The sequence below is a fragment of the Limulus polyphemus genome, unplaced genomic scaffold, assembly GCF_000517525.1.
Source record: "Limulus polyphemus unplaced genomic scaffold, Limulus_polyphemus-2.1.2 Scaffold8740, whole genome shotgun sequence".
Classification (NCBI taxonomy): Eukaryota; Metazoa; Arthropoda; class Merostomata; order Xiphosura; family Limulidae; genus Limulus; species Limulus polyphemus.
Genome location: NW_013674350.1, coordinates 1 through 16858, shown reverse-complemented (window position 1 = coordinate 16858; position 16858 = coordinate 1). Strand labels below are relative to the sequence as shown.

Sequence of the window (16858 nt, the reverse complement as noted above, 5' to 3'; positions counted from 1 at the left end):
TTTTATAAAATCACCAGCATCCTCTTCATAGTTAGCAACACCCAAGACCTTAATATGATCTGCAAATTTAAGTAATTTATTGACCATTCTTCATTTATGTTATTGATGGAATTAAAAAAAGATAAAAGGTCCTAAGACTGAGCCCTGAGGTACCCCACTTGTGACATTAATCCAGTTTTACTTAACTCCATTTGTAACCAATTTGCTAACTTATCCCCCACACCTACAGAGATAATTTTTTTTACAAGCCTTTTAATGCTGCACCTTGTCAAATGCTTATCTTTAAGTTTAATTATATAGAACTTTATTAGAAGTGACAATATTTAGCTTCGTTTATATTATAACCTACCTATAGACTGAATTAAAACTAATGGATCAATGTTCACATCAAGTTAATCCTTAAAACACCAAGAGAAAATAAACTAGTTTCTAGATCGCATTTATTTAATAAAACAAGGTATTTATCCTGCTCTTTCACTTATCAGTAAGTTGAAATATACCTAAGCCTAAAGTACCATTACATGTACTAAGCCTATTTTAACGTTGTAGTAAAATTTCTACCCCTAAACTTTTCAACGTCTTCTCCCTTCTGTTGCCCCCTCTATATATTATGAGACTGAAATTAGTTTCTCCTAGTGGTGACATACAGATATGATTAATGTTGCACAGGAGTATGTAACTTATGTACAGATATTATGCACAGGAGTATGTAACTTATGCACAGGAGTATGTAACTTATGTACAGATATTATGCACAGGAGTATGTAACTTATGCACAGGAGTATGTAACTTATGCACAGATATTATGCACAGGAGTATGTAACTTATGTACAGGAGTATGTAACTTATGATCGCACGATTTGTAATCTCATGATTTAAAACCCTACACTGAGTTGTAACAAGTTAGTTCACGATGTATAGCTGAAGAGTATTATTGGTAATCATTACTTGACAGAATATTGATATTTTGAAATTAAGTAATTTTATTTTTCAGGTTCCTTTGTTTTTTTTCCCGATTCTTTTATTTATTAACTGAAATATTTATTATCCTGGAATTATATAATGTACTGTTCATTAACATTAATTTCAAGTACTGGCCAGGCACATATTTCTTTACTGTGTTTTGGTAAGTTATCAACTTTGTACCATTAGTTTGAAAGTCACACTTTGGATTTCTGTGGTTGTGGCAAGTTACTTTAGACTGTTACAAACTAACTCACTGTTAAAACTAATCTGCCACTTAATTGATAAATTTCCTCCCAAATCTAAAACACAAACTGAAAACTGGTAGGTTAACTTACTTGTTATTAAAGTAATCGATTGAAAACAACATAACAGACTCGCAAGCTAACTCACTGAGTGACTAATCAACAATAAATCTCTGGTATTTTAATATATTACAATCATGTTTGATGGGACGTGGATTCTAGCTTATGATCTATCCACCTGGCCATGCCAGGCCTTGGAGAAGTTAAGTAAATTTCATCTATATTGATTGTTATACATAGATCATAGATAAAGTCTCCAATGGAAGACTTGTGTCATTATTAATTAGTGTGAAACTAATGCTTGTGAGATAAAAGCATGCATGATAAAACAGATATCTCACAGGTGTAAGGAGGTGTAATTGGCTTACAGGACTGCATTACACAAGTATATACATATTATATTTACCTGGAATGAAAATTTACTTGTGTCTGCTACTGTATGAGTTAACCCTAACGAGTAAATTTTAACATAGAAACTTAAAAAGTTGAAAAGTTTTACATATTTCAGAACCACTGAATAATCAAAAGTCCACTAACCTTCTTTCTAGGTAGGACCACAAACTCGTCCAAATTAGTTTTACAGCCAAGAACTATTGCCAAGTTAGACAACATTACTAGACATAACGAAAGAATGCTCAAAAACGTTAACACCTGATAGACTTCTAAATCCCATCTTCCAACCTAGAGACAAAAAAAATACAATATGTTACCCACTAACTGTTACTTGTCATCAACATTTTTTTAATAGATCAATCTTGAATATAAAAAATATGAAATCAAAGTTAATTTTAGAGAGAGAAGTAGATTTTGTAAGTTTATTATATGGAAGTTTTACATATAAGGATTTGTTTTTAGCAAATTACAGGACAATACAACTACAGTACTTCCAACGAAACACAGGATCATTACGTAAACTACTAACATCTAATAACTACAGTACTTCCAATGAAACACAGGGTCATTACGTAAACTACTAACATCTAGGAATTTATTATATTTAAAGCAATCAATTGATGATGAGATTAGTTTAAAAAAAAAAAAAAACTTAAATCTTAGCAAACATAAACAATTTATAAACTGTTATGTTAATATCATTTATAACGTTTATGAAGGACCAAAATGTTATTCCAATATTATGTCAAAAAAATAACGTATGCATAAATAGATCACATGTCTAGGTACTTACAAAAGACCCAATCAGATTTTGCTAGTTGATAGTTGGTCATTATGGTTGCAGAATGAGATTAAATTGGATCCAAATATTGGTAGGGGTATTTTACAGATATGGCTCTTTACCTATTGTTTAAAACGTGTGTTTAAACACCGTTCTTCTCACTTGTAAGTGAAGAAAGGTTACGTTTGGTCAACAGTTCATTGTTTGTTTGTTTTGAATTTTGCACAAAGCTACACAAGGACTATCTGTGCTAGCCGTCCTTAATTTAGCAGTGTAAGACTAGAGGGAAGGCAGCTAGTCATCACCACCCACCGCCAACTCTTGGGCTACTCTTTTACTAAGGCATAGTAGGATTGACCATCACATTATAATGCCCCCACGGCTGAAAGGGCAAGCATGTTTGGTGGGACAGGGAATCGAACTCGCGACCCGCAGATTGCGAGTTGAGCTCTCTAACCACCTGGCCTTAACAGTTCATTCCCACTGATATGTAAATCATATTTCTGCAGACACTTCCAAAACCAAGATCAATTTTATATTTTGCCATCATATAAACTTGTATCCTGGTGTTACAATTTACTGTTATTTTTTAATATGAGGAAAGTCCCTTAAATTGGTATTTGTTTATTATCAGAAAATTGAGCAGGCTGTTCTTAATGCTTTCCTTCATTTTAACATAAGATTTTAATTAGGTATACCTCTTGTTCTTTATATATATATATATACTCACTGATAACAAAGATCCTTCAAGGTTGTCCTTACATACCTATACTTATTTACAAATTTAAGCCCACCCTAATATTTTTAATGAAGTCAGTTATTTCCTTCTTAAACCTGTAAAGTGCTGGTCTCATTACCAAAGGCAACTCATTCCTATGTCTTAAACAATCCGTCTTAATTGGCTTCGAGCTTGTATTTTCCAAATGTTAAATCTGTGTTCTCTCTCTCTCTCTGTACTATATCTGAATATAGAATGTAGCACAGAGCAACCTGAGGTCTTTATCAAATCAATCCCTGGGATAATATTCTAGCTTCGAATAAGATTACATCTTACCCTTCTAAATTAAGAGATCTTAACCCATAAGATAACCTTTGGAATCATCCTAGTTACTCTCGTCTGAACCTTTACAAGTAAGTCAGTACATTTTCTTAGATGAGGAGATCAAAACTGTACACAGTATTCCAAACGAGGCCTAGCTAGGAATTTATATAATTACTTCTACTAAAACTCCGTTAGTTTTTTACTAGTAGCAACAGAACACTGTTTCAATGGCTTGAGTAACTCATCCAAACACTATACCACAATTCTTCTTCTTCAGACAAGCTACCAAGTTGATTTCTATGTATATTAAAGGTGTGATCCAAATTATGATACCCTAAAATGCATTACCTAGCACTTATTATAATTAAAGACCATTTGTCAAATATCAGTCCAACTTGATCAAAAGCATTCAGTTATATCTCAATTACAGTTAAACATTTGAATAAAGAAGCACATTATGCTTATATAATATTAGGCATAATATAAGCATAAGGAAGAATTGTATTGATGTTGGAACACACTACATGTTTCAATAGAGCATTGGTCTCTCTACTTGAAGTATGAGATGTACAAAGCAACACAAGGTTTATATATCGTACAGCGTTGGTCTCTCTTCTTCAAGTATGATATGTACGAAGCAACACAAGGTTTATATATCATACAGCGTTGGTCTCTCTTCTTCAAGTATGATATGTACGAAGCAACACAAGGTTTATATATCGTACAGCTTTGGTCTAAGTATGATATGTACGAAGCAAACGATATATAAACCTTGTGACAGCGTTGATCTCTCTTCTTCAAGTATGATATGTACGAAACAACACAAGGTTTATATATTGTACAAAGACAAAAGGATTAAATGTGATCGAAATGGCATCAACAGGTGACAGGATATAGGTAAAGGTCAAGTCTGATCAGGGTGTATGGGAAGTAAATAAACCTTGCCAAATATGGTTGATGTTACTGGGCGATTATCATGGTTTTGTGACTGTTTGCTTTGGTGATTTTAAACAGTTTCTAAGTACACTTTCTTTTTAAGGTCTGGATTGGTAAAGGAGAGGAAGCTCATCTGAAAGTATTTTGCGACCTGTTTCGTATTGATGACATGTTAAGGCGGATATCAGAAACTCGCCTATATGCTCGTGACTTTGGTGTTTTTTTGCTTCTTATTTCCTATGTATTTCTTTCCACATTCACGTGGGATACTATATATGCCTTACTTTTGTTCTTTTAGTAGGGATTCTTTTGGATAAGGAATTAAGGTGTTAATTTTAAGTAAAGATTTTAATACAGTTTTTACATCACTGCTCAAATCATTAAAAAGTTTAGTCATTTCTTCAGCAAATTCAGGGAATGAAACAAGTTTGTTATGTTTCGTGGTGTTTATAGGTGAAAGGTTAGAGTTAACATAGTATTTGTCACTATTTTGAAGCTCGATACAAGCTTACGGCAAACATTAAATGTCTTTTGTAGACAAAAAAAAATTCAGAATATTTAATTAAGTAATTTTTTACTAAACCTTTGTCTATAATTAAAAGAAGTCAGAGTGTTCACCACTCTGAATGTAAAGTTGCTTTCATGTTAAGATTAAAAACACTTTTCTTCATCTGAAAATATTCATATTTCATTTGCATAGTCTCTAAAACCTCCTAAATAAATATCAATCATTTTTTTTCAGAAACACTTTATATTTTATCTGTTATGTTCTAGAGCTTCATATGGGGGTCGGTCGATGTAACCGACGTCATAACCATCATAAAAAATTAGAAAATAAATCTAAATTACTCTTTTTTTGCTTTCTGAAATGACTGCAAGTTGCAACAGGAAACTACAAATTTTTATCCTAAATAGTTCAAAGCCTGTAACACTATACATCTATTTATATTTAATTTTATTGCCCTTTGAACTGTATCTAACTAATAATCCCACCACACAAGTTGTAAATTACACAGATGATTATTTTATATGACACTAATCAATGTAATTGATGCTCTGAGATAAATTAATATATATATTGATTGAGTTAATCACCCAGCTCTAATTGTCGGGTGATTAACTCAATCAATATATATTAATTTACCTCAGTTAATGATCAGTTAGTACAGGTAGCTCTAATTGTCACCTGTACTAACTGATCATTAACTGATTTTTGTGGAGTTGTGTATGGATTATTGAATCATATGTAGATAAGAAATCGCTGTTAAATTCAAATTAGAAGTGCAAATATATAGCTTATTAATTAAATTTTTCATTGTGAGGATGTGTGTATAAGTAGAATATTTCACATTTTTTTATGTCTGGATTAACGAGAGCTCACTGTATCTGGAAGAACCACACCGTTAACATACTTACACAGTTTCTAAACCTGTTACCTCCTAGTGCTACCAGTGATATACTTAAGGAGTAATCCATGTTGAAATATAAAACTGACAGTCACAGATATATCGACTATCAACACACAATAATGAATTCTAAAAAACACTGTAAAACTAAAAATAAGTAATACATACGGCAACTTGTATTTTCTGATATGAATACCAGCAAAGTTGTAAGTTACAAAATCTAATTGAATCAATTCTTTTCAAATATTTTAACCTTTCTGATGTTGTGAAGTGGATTTCTTAAACTTTAAAGACTTTCTTTGGATGATTAAAAGTGCACTAATTCACATCCTGAATGATTGATCACTTATGATTTGAATTTACTTTGCATTCCTTCTACCGTTAAAACATAAGAAAAAGATCAAATTTACAACATTTTATTTATGCCAATGAATGAGTAAAGTGTAAATGGATAAGACTTATATTATTAAGTCAGATACTTAATTAAATTATTTCCTAGCATGATACTTACTCGCCCAATGCATGGTGAAGTATTGTTGAAAATAATATAACAAATGTATTATAAAGGATTGAGCTTATCAGTATTACATACATACAGGATCTTTACATACAGAAAGTACTTACAAAAATTTCTTTTTGTTCCAAAACTTTGATTATCTAACTTAAGATTCTGTAAATATGTGAAACAATATGGTTGTACGAATGTTTTAAACAATATGGTTGTACAAATGTTTTAAACAATATGTTTGTACAAATGTTTTAAACAATATAGTTGTACAAATGTTTTAAACAATATGTTTGTACAAATGTTTTAAACAATATAGTTGTACAAATGTTTTAAACAATATGTTTGTACAAATGTTTTAAACAATATGGTTGTACAAATGTTTTAAACAATATGTTTGTACAAATGTTTTAAACAATATGGTTGTACAAATGTTTTAAACAATATAGTTGTACAAATGTTTTATCATTACTTATATGGTAGTTTTGACCAGCAAATGCTAGTTGGTTGTTGAAAAAAGAAGATTATAAGTATGTGTAACTTTTAAAAATTTAATATAAAGGTATTCCATATATGGTCATTTCTGCATTTTTTTACATCACAATGTTATTGTTTGTGATATGCAAACACACTAACAATATTTTAATGACATATTATTCACCTGTTCCTTAAAAACAACTGTGCATGTCATTTTCAAGTTAACAATCAGATGTAGTACAACCTTTGTTGTAACAAACTCAGGATATCTTGGAAACACTGAAATGGCAAGATTTATAATTAATAGTGCATTTATTCTTTAAAGAAAGATAACCTATACTTAATACAAGTGAACAAATAGTTTTACAGTGTAGCACATTTCAAACACTGCTACTAATGGTACACATAACTAATAACCATCAGAAAAATAATAACTTCTAACTATAATTATTCTTATGAAGTAGGAAAAAAATTCAGATGCTACCAATAAGGATTCAATCTGAACAATAAATAAAGCAAAAGGATACATGACTAGATGGGCAAAAAAAGTAATAATTAAGTAAAAAAATAAAACCTGCCAGAATAAAGAAGCAGCCAGTGTCCTGGGTTCTTGGAAATATTACTTAATATTTCTAGAAATGCTTTTCTTTTATTTTAGTTTTTTCTATAAAATGACTTAATATTGGAGACAAGATGAATTTCTTTGTTACAGTAACTTTCTTTTTCCAGCTCTATGAGGAAACAAGATATATTTCCAAATGTAGGCATTTCTTCATGAGTAGAATGGAAATGAGGAGGAGATTAAAAAGGTTCTCAAGTAATCTTTAATAACGTAATAAATATTTAACGATGAACGGGTTTCTACAGTAGCTTATCCTGGCTTCATTAAGCCAGGAGTACAGTTAACAATATTTAGACAATTAGGCGAGATGAGACACAGAAACGTAGGAGGAGGTTGAGATAAATGGGAAGCCAACAAAGATAATGATTTATGCAGATGAGTGGACTCAACTTGGGCCTCCAACGAGTCAGGAAAATCCCCGAACACCTCTTCCAGTAAAAACAAAGGTACCATGCACACATTGCGCAAGGAGGTAGTGGGTAAACGTACTCGAGATAGAATGTCATCCTACCCGAGAAGGTCCAACAGCATGTTGGCCATGTCTGAAGAGTCAGAGCCAAAATGAAAGATGTGCCATTGTAGTAAGTAGAAGACCCTTCAGGAAACAAGTAAATTGCCTGAGCCAGCAAGTGCATAGTTGATAATACTTGCAGAATTGTATACAACATCAGTTTCATACAGGAAAATTGAGGTTGTGAAAAATTCAACAGTGAATTAGGATTCGAACACAACAATGTAATGAGAGATTCCAAATGTTGGGAATCAAGATAAGGGAAGGAAGATTTATGAAGTTGATCCCTAAAATCCTGGGCATGATCCCCAATATCGGGTGAGGGAGGGAACAGTAAATGTTGGCCCATAGATGCTTCACTATAGAGGGCAGGTTGAGAATGACAGGAAACAATAGATAAGGATAAGACAGCACAAATCTGATTTGCTAATTCCACAAAGAGTGAAAGAGGTCTGGAAAATTCCCCAGACATCCGTGTCAGACACCCCAGGAGCAGACAGGACAGGATATTCCTCATGTGGTGGTGAAAGTGGACATTTCTCGTCAAATAATTTACACCATATCTTCGGCCGATAACTGAGTACTGAACCCAGTTGTAGTTGTAGTTGGGAAACCTGCAGAAGCAGTAACAGCTGTGGAAGTTGTAACTACCTGAAACTTCACACGTGCATATATAGCAAAAATTACAAAAAATATGTATATGAGAGAGAAAGAAAAAGTTGGAAATAGCAATTCAAAAACATGAAAAACTAACAAAATATTAAAGAAAAATAAAGACTGTAGTATAATGAAAAACATCATCAAATTTGCGAGCAGAAAACAAGTACGTATGTACAGTACTACTGCCAATCAAGAAGTCATTAACAAATGTGGAGAGGACTCCGGTTACGATAGGGGTTGTGTCGCACTCCTATTGGTGGAAAGCTGATGCATAATCATTTACACATGGACATGCAGAAGTGGGAGGTGCAAGGCTAGTGGCGAGCATTGAAAATTTGTGCCAATAAAGGGCAGTAATAATCAAGAAGACAAATTTATTTTGTGAGTTGGGGTAAGATATTGTATCGGAAATTATTGATCAGAACGTTCCATTTCTTACATCCAACGAGACTTAACTTTTTTTTAGTTTCCTCAATTATCTCCATTATATATTTACCTATTGAAGAAGTTACGTAGCTGCAAAAATAGCATGAAACATTTATAGACAGTAAATGTTGACTGGTAGAAACACAACTTGTACTTGTATTCTAGGCCTACAGTGATATTTTCCAACTTTATTTTTGATTAAGTTCAACTTCTCTGTAATGATTATAGTTTGCTTTCAATAGTTAAGGAGGTCTTGTACTTGTATTCTAGGCCTACAGTGATATTTTCCAACTTTATTTTTGATTAAGTTTAGCTTCTCTGTAATGATTATAGTTTGCTTTCAATAGTTAAGGAGTTCTTGTACTTGTATTCTAGGCCTACAGAGGTCTTGTACTTGTACGTGTTATTTGAGTAATAATAAATTTACTAACACATAAATAAAAATAACTTTTATGTCATCTAAGTAGTTTGCTCACTAATCTTCAATATGTTTTCCTACATAAGAATATTCCTGTAGTTTTAAAACATGTTAAAAATATTATTAAGAAGAAAACGACTATCAAAAAAGAAACTACAAAAAAAAATCTTATGTTTGTCACTAGTTTCCAAGTTTTTTTTAAATTTCAACTTAGAATCGTTTGTTCTCCACCAAGAGAACTTCCATTACTCACTTCACCAAAAAACCCTGCTTGAATCTTGTTTACCCAGTCATTTTTAGACCACTGGTTCTATCGTGTTTTGAGGCAAAAATTTATTAGTTACTGTCCAATCAACTTGATGAGGCATCATAAAAGATTCAATACACAGAGTTCTTGAATAGTGACTGAGAGAAAAGAAGCACATTAGAAATGAAACCTTGGCTAAGCCTAAATATCCCTTGAAGATGCACAGTGAAAAAAAGTTCAGGCTTTAACAATTTCTTCTTTACAAAGAATATTTAACAAGGTTTACAAAGTTACAGAACATCACTTTTTTGATATGTTTGAATGGACTAATTGTTGAAATACCATTAGAAATAATATTTTTACTTAAATTGTGAAATTCGACATGCAAGCTTGCCCTCTGGTTCTAATATGTTTAATTGTGTCAAGTTCTTGGAATCAAAAATACCAGAACAACAGTCCTTCATCCATCTTCTGATGGAATGATGAAGTACAATGTGTACTTTTGAATCAGTTAGCCATTTATATGCGTGAACATCAGAGAATAAGAGATTAAGAATTTTTCAGTCCTATTCATGAGTTATTAAACAGCTACAGGTAACACACCAGCATCAATGATGTCTGGGAGAGAGAACTGAAAGTTCCATTGGACATTCTGTACTCACAACCTGAGGACCATCACTCAGCATAGTCTTACAGAAAATCTATAGAAAGTAGTAATAGTAACAGTTAGTAATAAGACAAAAAGTTGTAATAATGTAACTGCTAAGAAGCCTGGATTTCAGTGTGGTGACATGCCATGGGTAGCCTACACTGTCAGAGGACCATCTCTAAAGTTAATCCTTTAAAACCTGTTCATAGGTATAATAACATTTTGTGATCTTTTTTTTTTTTTTTGTTGGTAGAAATTAATAACACGTAATAATTACCATATGTGAAACACAGACACTTCAAAAATACAGAATGATAACTATGTGGCCCTTTTAAGATACAAATTTGATCATTTTGGTCAATTTATGGTTTATAATATAATACAGTTCACTACATAACCTGGCTATTTTCTAAACCATTATGCGTTACTCGTGTAACCAGTGACCCAAAATCCAGTTTTCATGCATATACTAAAGTAGGCCTAATGACACCATGCACTAGGCTAAAGTATTAACATTAATATATAAATCATATCTATATCCTTCTATTTTATATATAAAACTTATCCATGTCCTTCTTTTCCTAATTTAGATAACATATATTCATAAACCTATTTTGCATCTTTATCTTAAATAAAAACATGTCTAAACAAAGTAAGTGTCAAGAAAACTAATAAGCCTTTATTGGAATGCTAGCACTCACAGGGTTTACTGCACATGAAAAATGTGTCACCATCCCATTGGTGGAAGGCTATAGTCTAGTGATGATTAGTCAGTAATATACGTAGGGATGGGAGTTTCGTTCAAGGCTTACGGAATACACAACAAATCCTGAAGTTTATGCGAGGTAATAGCTCTGGCTATAGGTGAGTAGCATTCCTGAATGCTTCTGTTATCATTAAGTGGCCCGGACTTTGCCCTGTCATTTTTACTGAACAATCCAAACGTATTTGCCCAGTAATAGAAACCATTATAAAATTACAAGAAACGTACGAGGGATAATATAATATGTTACTTAACTGAAGTGAACTCAATACTTTAATTCAATAGAAGAAACTAAACTGTCATATTAATAAGTCACATATTTGCAACAACTTTTACTTTGGGTTTATGACTGTAAGACTTATAGTCATCTCTTGATATCGGCACAAAGTCCAGCAATAAATTTTCTCTACCTGTCATTCCCACATCCAGAAAGTAACTGAAGAAAGTCTACCATAATCTACAACTTCTTTGATTAATTTAGTGTATATTAAATTTACATTATACATAATTATTAATTAAGCTGTGGTTAATTAAAAGTAATTATTTTTGTGCCATAAGCTCTAGTTACAGACTACATAAATTTTATCATTTAAGTTTAATTAGCTTCTAATTGTTAAACATACTTTATGTTGAGAAAAAGGAAACCGTAAATCTTTTAACTTATGATTATTTATCGTTATGTTTTTTTTTTTATTATTTGCATCAAAACTTAAATTTTTATCACAGGAACTTACCGTTTTGAGAGCGAGGTATCGGGCTTAAAAGTTCTAAGTCTCTGTAATTGAAGGCAGTTAGCATACAAATTGATCAATTGCTTATACCTAGATCTAAAGCAATTCTATGTTTTATTTAAGAATCTACATTGTTTTCAATTTTGTTTTATTATCAATTCTATGTTCCAGCTTTATTTTATGCAAGTAAATTATCAAGTTGAAATTTTTGATAAAAAAAGCTTTTTTTATTGTAAAAAAACAAATATCTATAGGTAATCAAAACACACACGGTATGCATTTTACTGATATCCCTGGTCTGTAAAATACTATGCACAAATTAAAACATTCACATTTTTCGTATATCGTTAAAGAATAGTGTACGTGATTGTTAATATATTGTCCCAAATTTTCATTTCACAACTAGTTTTCATTCACAGAAAGTTAACATTTTCCTTACCTGAAAATATAATTCGTAAACACACCTCCTGAATCTACTTTTGAAATTATGTACACACTACTAGTCTTGAGCTATCTCTCTGACTTAAGACTAATGTTTTAACACGAACTGAATGTAATCAACGTGCAACAGTAGTCTTCCACCAGTATGAGGGCAACATTATCCTCCATGAAGGGCAACATATCCTCTATGATCAGTAGATGCCAATAAGCACTTGCACTCAAAATCAACTTAATTCTTAGACAAGGCCAGAATAATGCACACCGATAGTGAAAAGAAAGGGTGGGAAGGTGTGCATAAGCACTTGCATTCAAAATCAACTTAATTCTTAGACAAGGCCAGAATAATGCACACCGATAGTGAAAATAAAGGGTGGGAAGGTGTGCATAGGGGTAATTATTTTTGGGAAATACATTTTTAAATAAGGAAAATGTCAACTTCTGAAATGATAGCCTTACATATCTTAACACAATAGCTAGAATCCCACACTGATATGATAGAGTGGCCAGTGGAATTGTAAATTCAGAGAAGGTAACCAAAGAGGAAAGCCCATGGAGTGCAACACCCTATAGTGGGGGTTTACTAGAAGGGCATCACTCAAAGGAGATTGCATCCATCTCATGCAAGGTATACTCTTCACTTGGATGGAAATATTAATTAGGAAAATAAATAATCAAAATATGTAGAAAATCTACTAAAATGTAACTCTTGATCATCCATAGTCTGGGGGAAAAGGATCCAATGGAGAAGAAGAAACCCTCCACCTTGAACTGAGGAACCACTAGAAAGTGGTTGACAAAAGAAAGGTCAATGACAGGATGCCAATCCAGACTCTTTCAGCAGACAACAAAAAAAGATAAGAGAAAAACCACGTAGAGGGGCAAAGGACCCTCTCAAAAGATCTCTCATCCAAAAGATCTGATACAACAGCCTTGAGATGCAGAAGATGCTGAGGACTGAAAGGATGAGGACAAGAACAGGAAAAAGGGTCAGAAGGGATGAGAAACGTTTTGTGTAAAAGCTGGAAAGGCTTCCGAGACAGCTGCAAATGGGGTTCAGAAACCTGCAAGGAGAAACAGATGTGCCCCCACATGGCCTGAGCTGACTGAATACAAAGGGAGAACCCTGACAAGATGTGCAATGGTAACTTGATGGGATTGGAGATAGGGAGAAGAAAAAGAGGGATGAGAGCTAGGAAAAGGAGAGAGAGATGGAGGGTTCACAGAGTAAAGGAACATGTACCGAGTCATTAGGCTAGCAGAGATGAGAAACCGAGGAGAAAAGGAAGAACTCGTGTTGGGCAGCCTTAGCCAGTGGCTTCCAGCTGTTAGAAATACCAATAAAGACCTCAGAGTGAAGATCAGGAGCCATATGGAGATCACCGGACGGAGAAGACGTACATCAGCAGAGAGAAGAACATCACATTCCAGAATATCCATGCAACAGAGGAATGAAGAAAGCAGTGACAAAGAAGGAAATTAAATCTATGTCAAGGCACTAAAATTACCAACTGTAAGTCTCCAAAAAAACTATCAGGCTCATGGTCTAGAACTTCAGAGAGGGTTGATAACAAAGAAGATGGGTAAGGAAAAATACAAAGACGTGAAAATTTATCACTAGAGATAGATAATGTAAACAGGGCTCATTACCCTTAAGTGAGTGAATGAGATCTGACTGAATTGGGAATCCAAGAATTCAAAAGGGGAAATGCCACAAGACATGGTGAAGGAATCCTAGAATCGAGAAGAACAAGGCTTTTGAGAGTGTGAACAAAGCTGATCCAGAAAAGTGTCAACCTAAACACATATGTCTGGAAAAGGAGGAAAACCAAATAAACCTCAGCACAAGAGGCATTTAGTAAGGACTGGGGAGAATCAAAAGACACGGGTGAAAGAGAAAGTAAAGAAGAAACCTGAGAAATAAAATCCACAAAGAGATTTGGAGGAAGAACATTGACCTCAACAGAAAAAGCCGGCCCAAATCATCTAGCTTGCGGATGGGTTCAGAAAGTGGGGAATATACCACTGATGTAGAGATGGGAAGAGTAAGCAATGAAGACATTAACAAACCAATGACATGTTGCACAACGGCAGTACCGTTCTCTACAATTAATCAGCATCTAATGGCCACAAATAAAGTAGGATCAGTGTTAGCTACACTGCCAGGACCACGAGAAAAGGTAGTAGTCACCATCACTTCTGAATTAATTGTGATGAAAGGAATTTTCTATATACATATTTATTTTTAGCTCACAGAGTAACTGAAAGACAATATATGTTAAAATAAAATGAACAGAAGTTAATTCTGGATGAAAGGCAGCATAAATATCACTACAACAAATGAAGTTTATGTCTGTTCATGACAGTTGCCAAGGAAAATAATAAAGCTAATTTTGTATTCAAGTGCTGGGGGGTCTACTGACATATTCAAGTGCTTGGGGGAATCTACTGACATATTCAAGTGCTTGGGGGATTTACTGACATATTCAAGTGCTGGGGGGTCTACTGACATATTCAAGTGCTTGGGGGATCTACTGACATATTCAAGTGCTTGGGGGGGATCAACTGACATAGAGGATCATCTTCTCTTAGTGGAGGACTTCTGTCTCATGATGATTACATCATGCACTAGGCGAGCACAGTTCGTGTTAAAACACGTCTCAGGTACGCAATAACTCAAGGCATCTGCAAGATCTCAAAGGCAGGAGGAGGAATAATTATTAAGTTATTAAAAATATTTAAGCTGTATACTTCCTACATGACTGAAGCAGAAGCATTTGTAACTGAATAAAGTACTGATGATACATTTATCTGATGCTTTATTACAATGAACATACTGTAATACGAAATGCACTTACTCGTACTAGAATAAGAAAAGAAATGATCAGCCGAGAACTACGGCTTTCTGCTGTATCAACTCGTTACCTTAGCCTAACTACATCAATAATAAGGAGTGTTCTCGAAAGAGATTTATGTATCTCTAGGTTTGGGTGGGGAAAAATTCATAGTTGATATTTTTTAAAATTATTTATTAAAACTGTTACTAGGATGCATTTAAATATTTCCCTAATCAAAGTAATTAATTTTAGGATCTAATTTGAATATACAGATATACACACACACAGAGACTAAAAAAACATGAGTTTAACCATTTTTCGATTGGAGATGATAATGAAACTTTTGTTTTTCCTTTTTTCTGCCCACAGTAAAAGTGTAACATACTGTGTTCAATATTCACCTCAATTATATATGTATTACAACAGACGAACCTAATTTATAATCGGTGAAATTCTCGATGTAAAAAGGCTCTGTAACTTAACATTACACATGTTAAAATAATAATGCCCGAGAGTAATTCACACACACATTTGTATACTTACTCTAAGACGGTAAGCTTACAAAGAAATTATTTAATTTACTGTAGCATTTAAATTCAACTCTGAGAAAGCTTAGGCAGTTTTTATATCAATTATGAGATTAGGTTTCCAACAAGTCTGGTATCTTCCAGAGATTTTTAAAGTATTTTAGCCAAGAAGGAATTCAATATTACTTAAACTGAAATGATGTAATAACCTGATATTACATTATATGTAAGATATCTAGTAATACTGATCTATAAATACCAATAAACTGAATTATTTTATTTAATTACAGAGAAAATGACTTTAATTATAAATTCTTTGAAAACAAAAGATCACTTTATGCTTTTACAAGTGCAATTGTTTTTTAAATTTATCATTTACTAATTCTTTGATTATATGTTGTTGTTATTTTGAGGAACCCTAGACATTCTTAAAAGAATATATTACCTTCGTATGCCATAAGGATTGTCCAAACAAAGCTGTCAATAAATGAATGATCGTCATTGTGATCTGTGCTTCGGAAACATCAATTCTGGAAGATTAAAGTAAGGAAACATTGATAAATCTCTCTTTTTTTAAACAGAGAAACAATTAAGACATTAATAGTTTAACCCATACACTACTAAATAGCTTCCATAAAAAAAAAAACAATTTTTTTCATCTTCATTGCATCTTCATAATTGACGATGGAGAACTCCTGCTAGGAGCAGATTTATAATTTTTGTTGACAGTGCATTTTAATTTCAGCTATTAAGTTTTTCCAGTGAATGAAATCAACACATTCTTTTCTGGATTAAACATGTTAAATAGTAATATCCAACGTAAATACATTCAACAAAATTTATAATTTCAAGCATTGCTACGAGAGTTTTATCACATTAATCAAGCTACAAATTACACAGTTACCTAATATACTACATTATTAAACAGTACTTTCCATAGAATTACACACACACTAATTACCTAATACACTACATTATTAAACAGTACTTTCCATAGAATTACACACACTAATTACCTAATACACTACATTATTAAACAGTACTTTCCATAGAATGACACACACACTAATTACCTAATACACTACATTATTAAACAGTACTTTCCATAGAATTACACACACTAATTACCTAATACACTACATTATTAAACAGTACTTTCCATAGAATGACACACACACTAATTACCTAATACACTACATTATTAAACAGTACTTTCCATAG

The 16858-nt window shown here is 32.8% G+C and overlaps 1 protein-coding gene across 5 annotated transcripts in view; it reads right to left on the bottom strand.

The window, feature by feature from the left end:
- The window catches only part of LOC106475534 (cholinephosphotransferase 1-like), a 22303-nt gene extending 6134 nt beyond the window's left edge, over positions 1-16169 (bottom strand). Inside the window, exons 1-4 of one of the 5 annotated variants that reach the window (XM_022379624.1) lie at positions 16083-16115; positions 11839-11879; positions 6993-7087; positions 1806-1949 (exon numbers count right to left, since the gene is read on the bottom strand). In XM_022379624.1, coding sequence (XP_022235332.1) covers positions 1806-1949; positions 6993-7022 — 174 coding nt within the window. In that variant the 5' untranslated portion in view covers positions 7023-7087; positions 11839-11879; positions 16083-16115. Of the gene's footprint in view, positions 1-1805; positions 1950-6992; positions 7088-10295; positions 14558-16082 lie in introns of those variants that run through there. The other 4 variants (XM_022379621.1, XM_022379620.1, XM_022379623.1 and 1 more) reach the window with 4 other exon arrangements.
- Between the last annotated feature and the right edge of the window lie 689 nt (positions 16170-16858).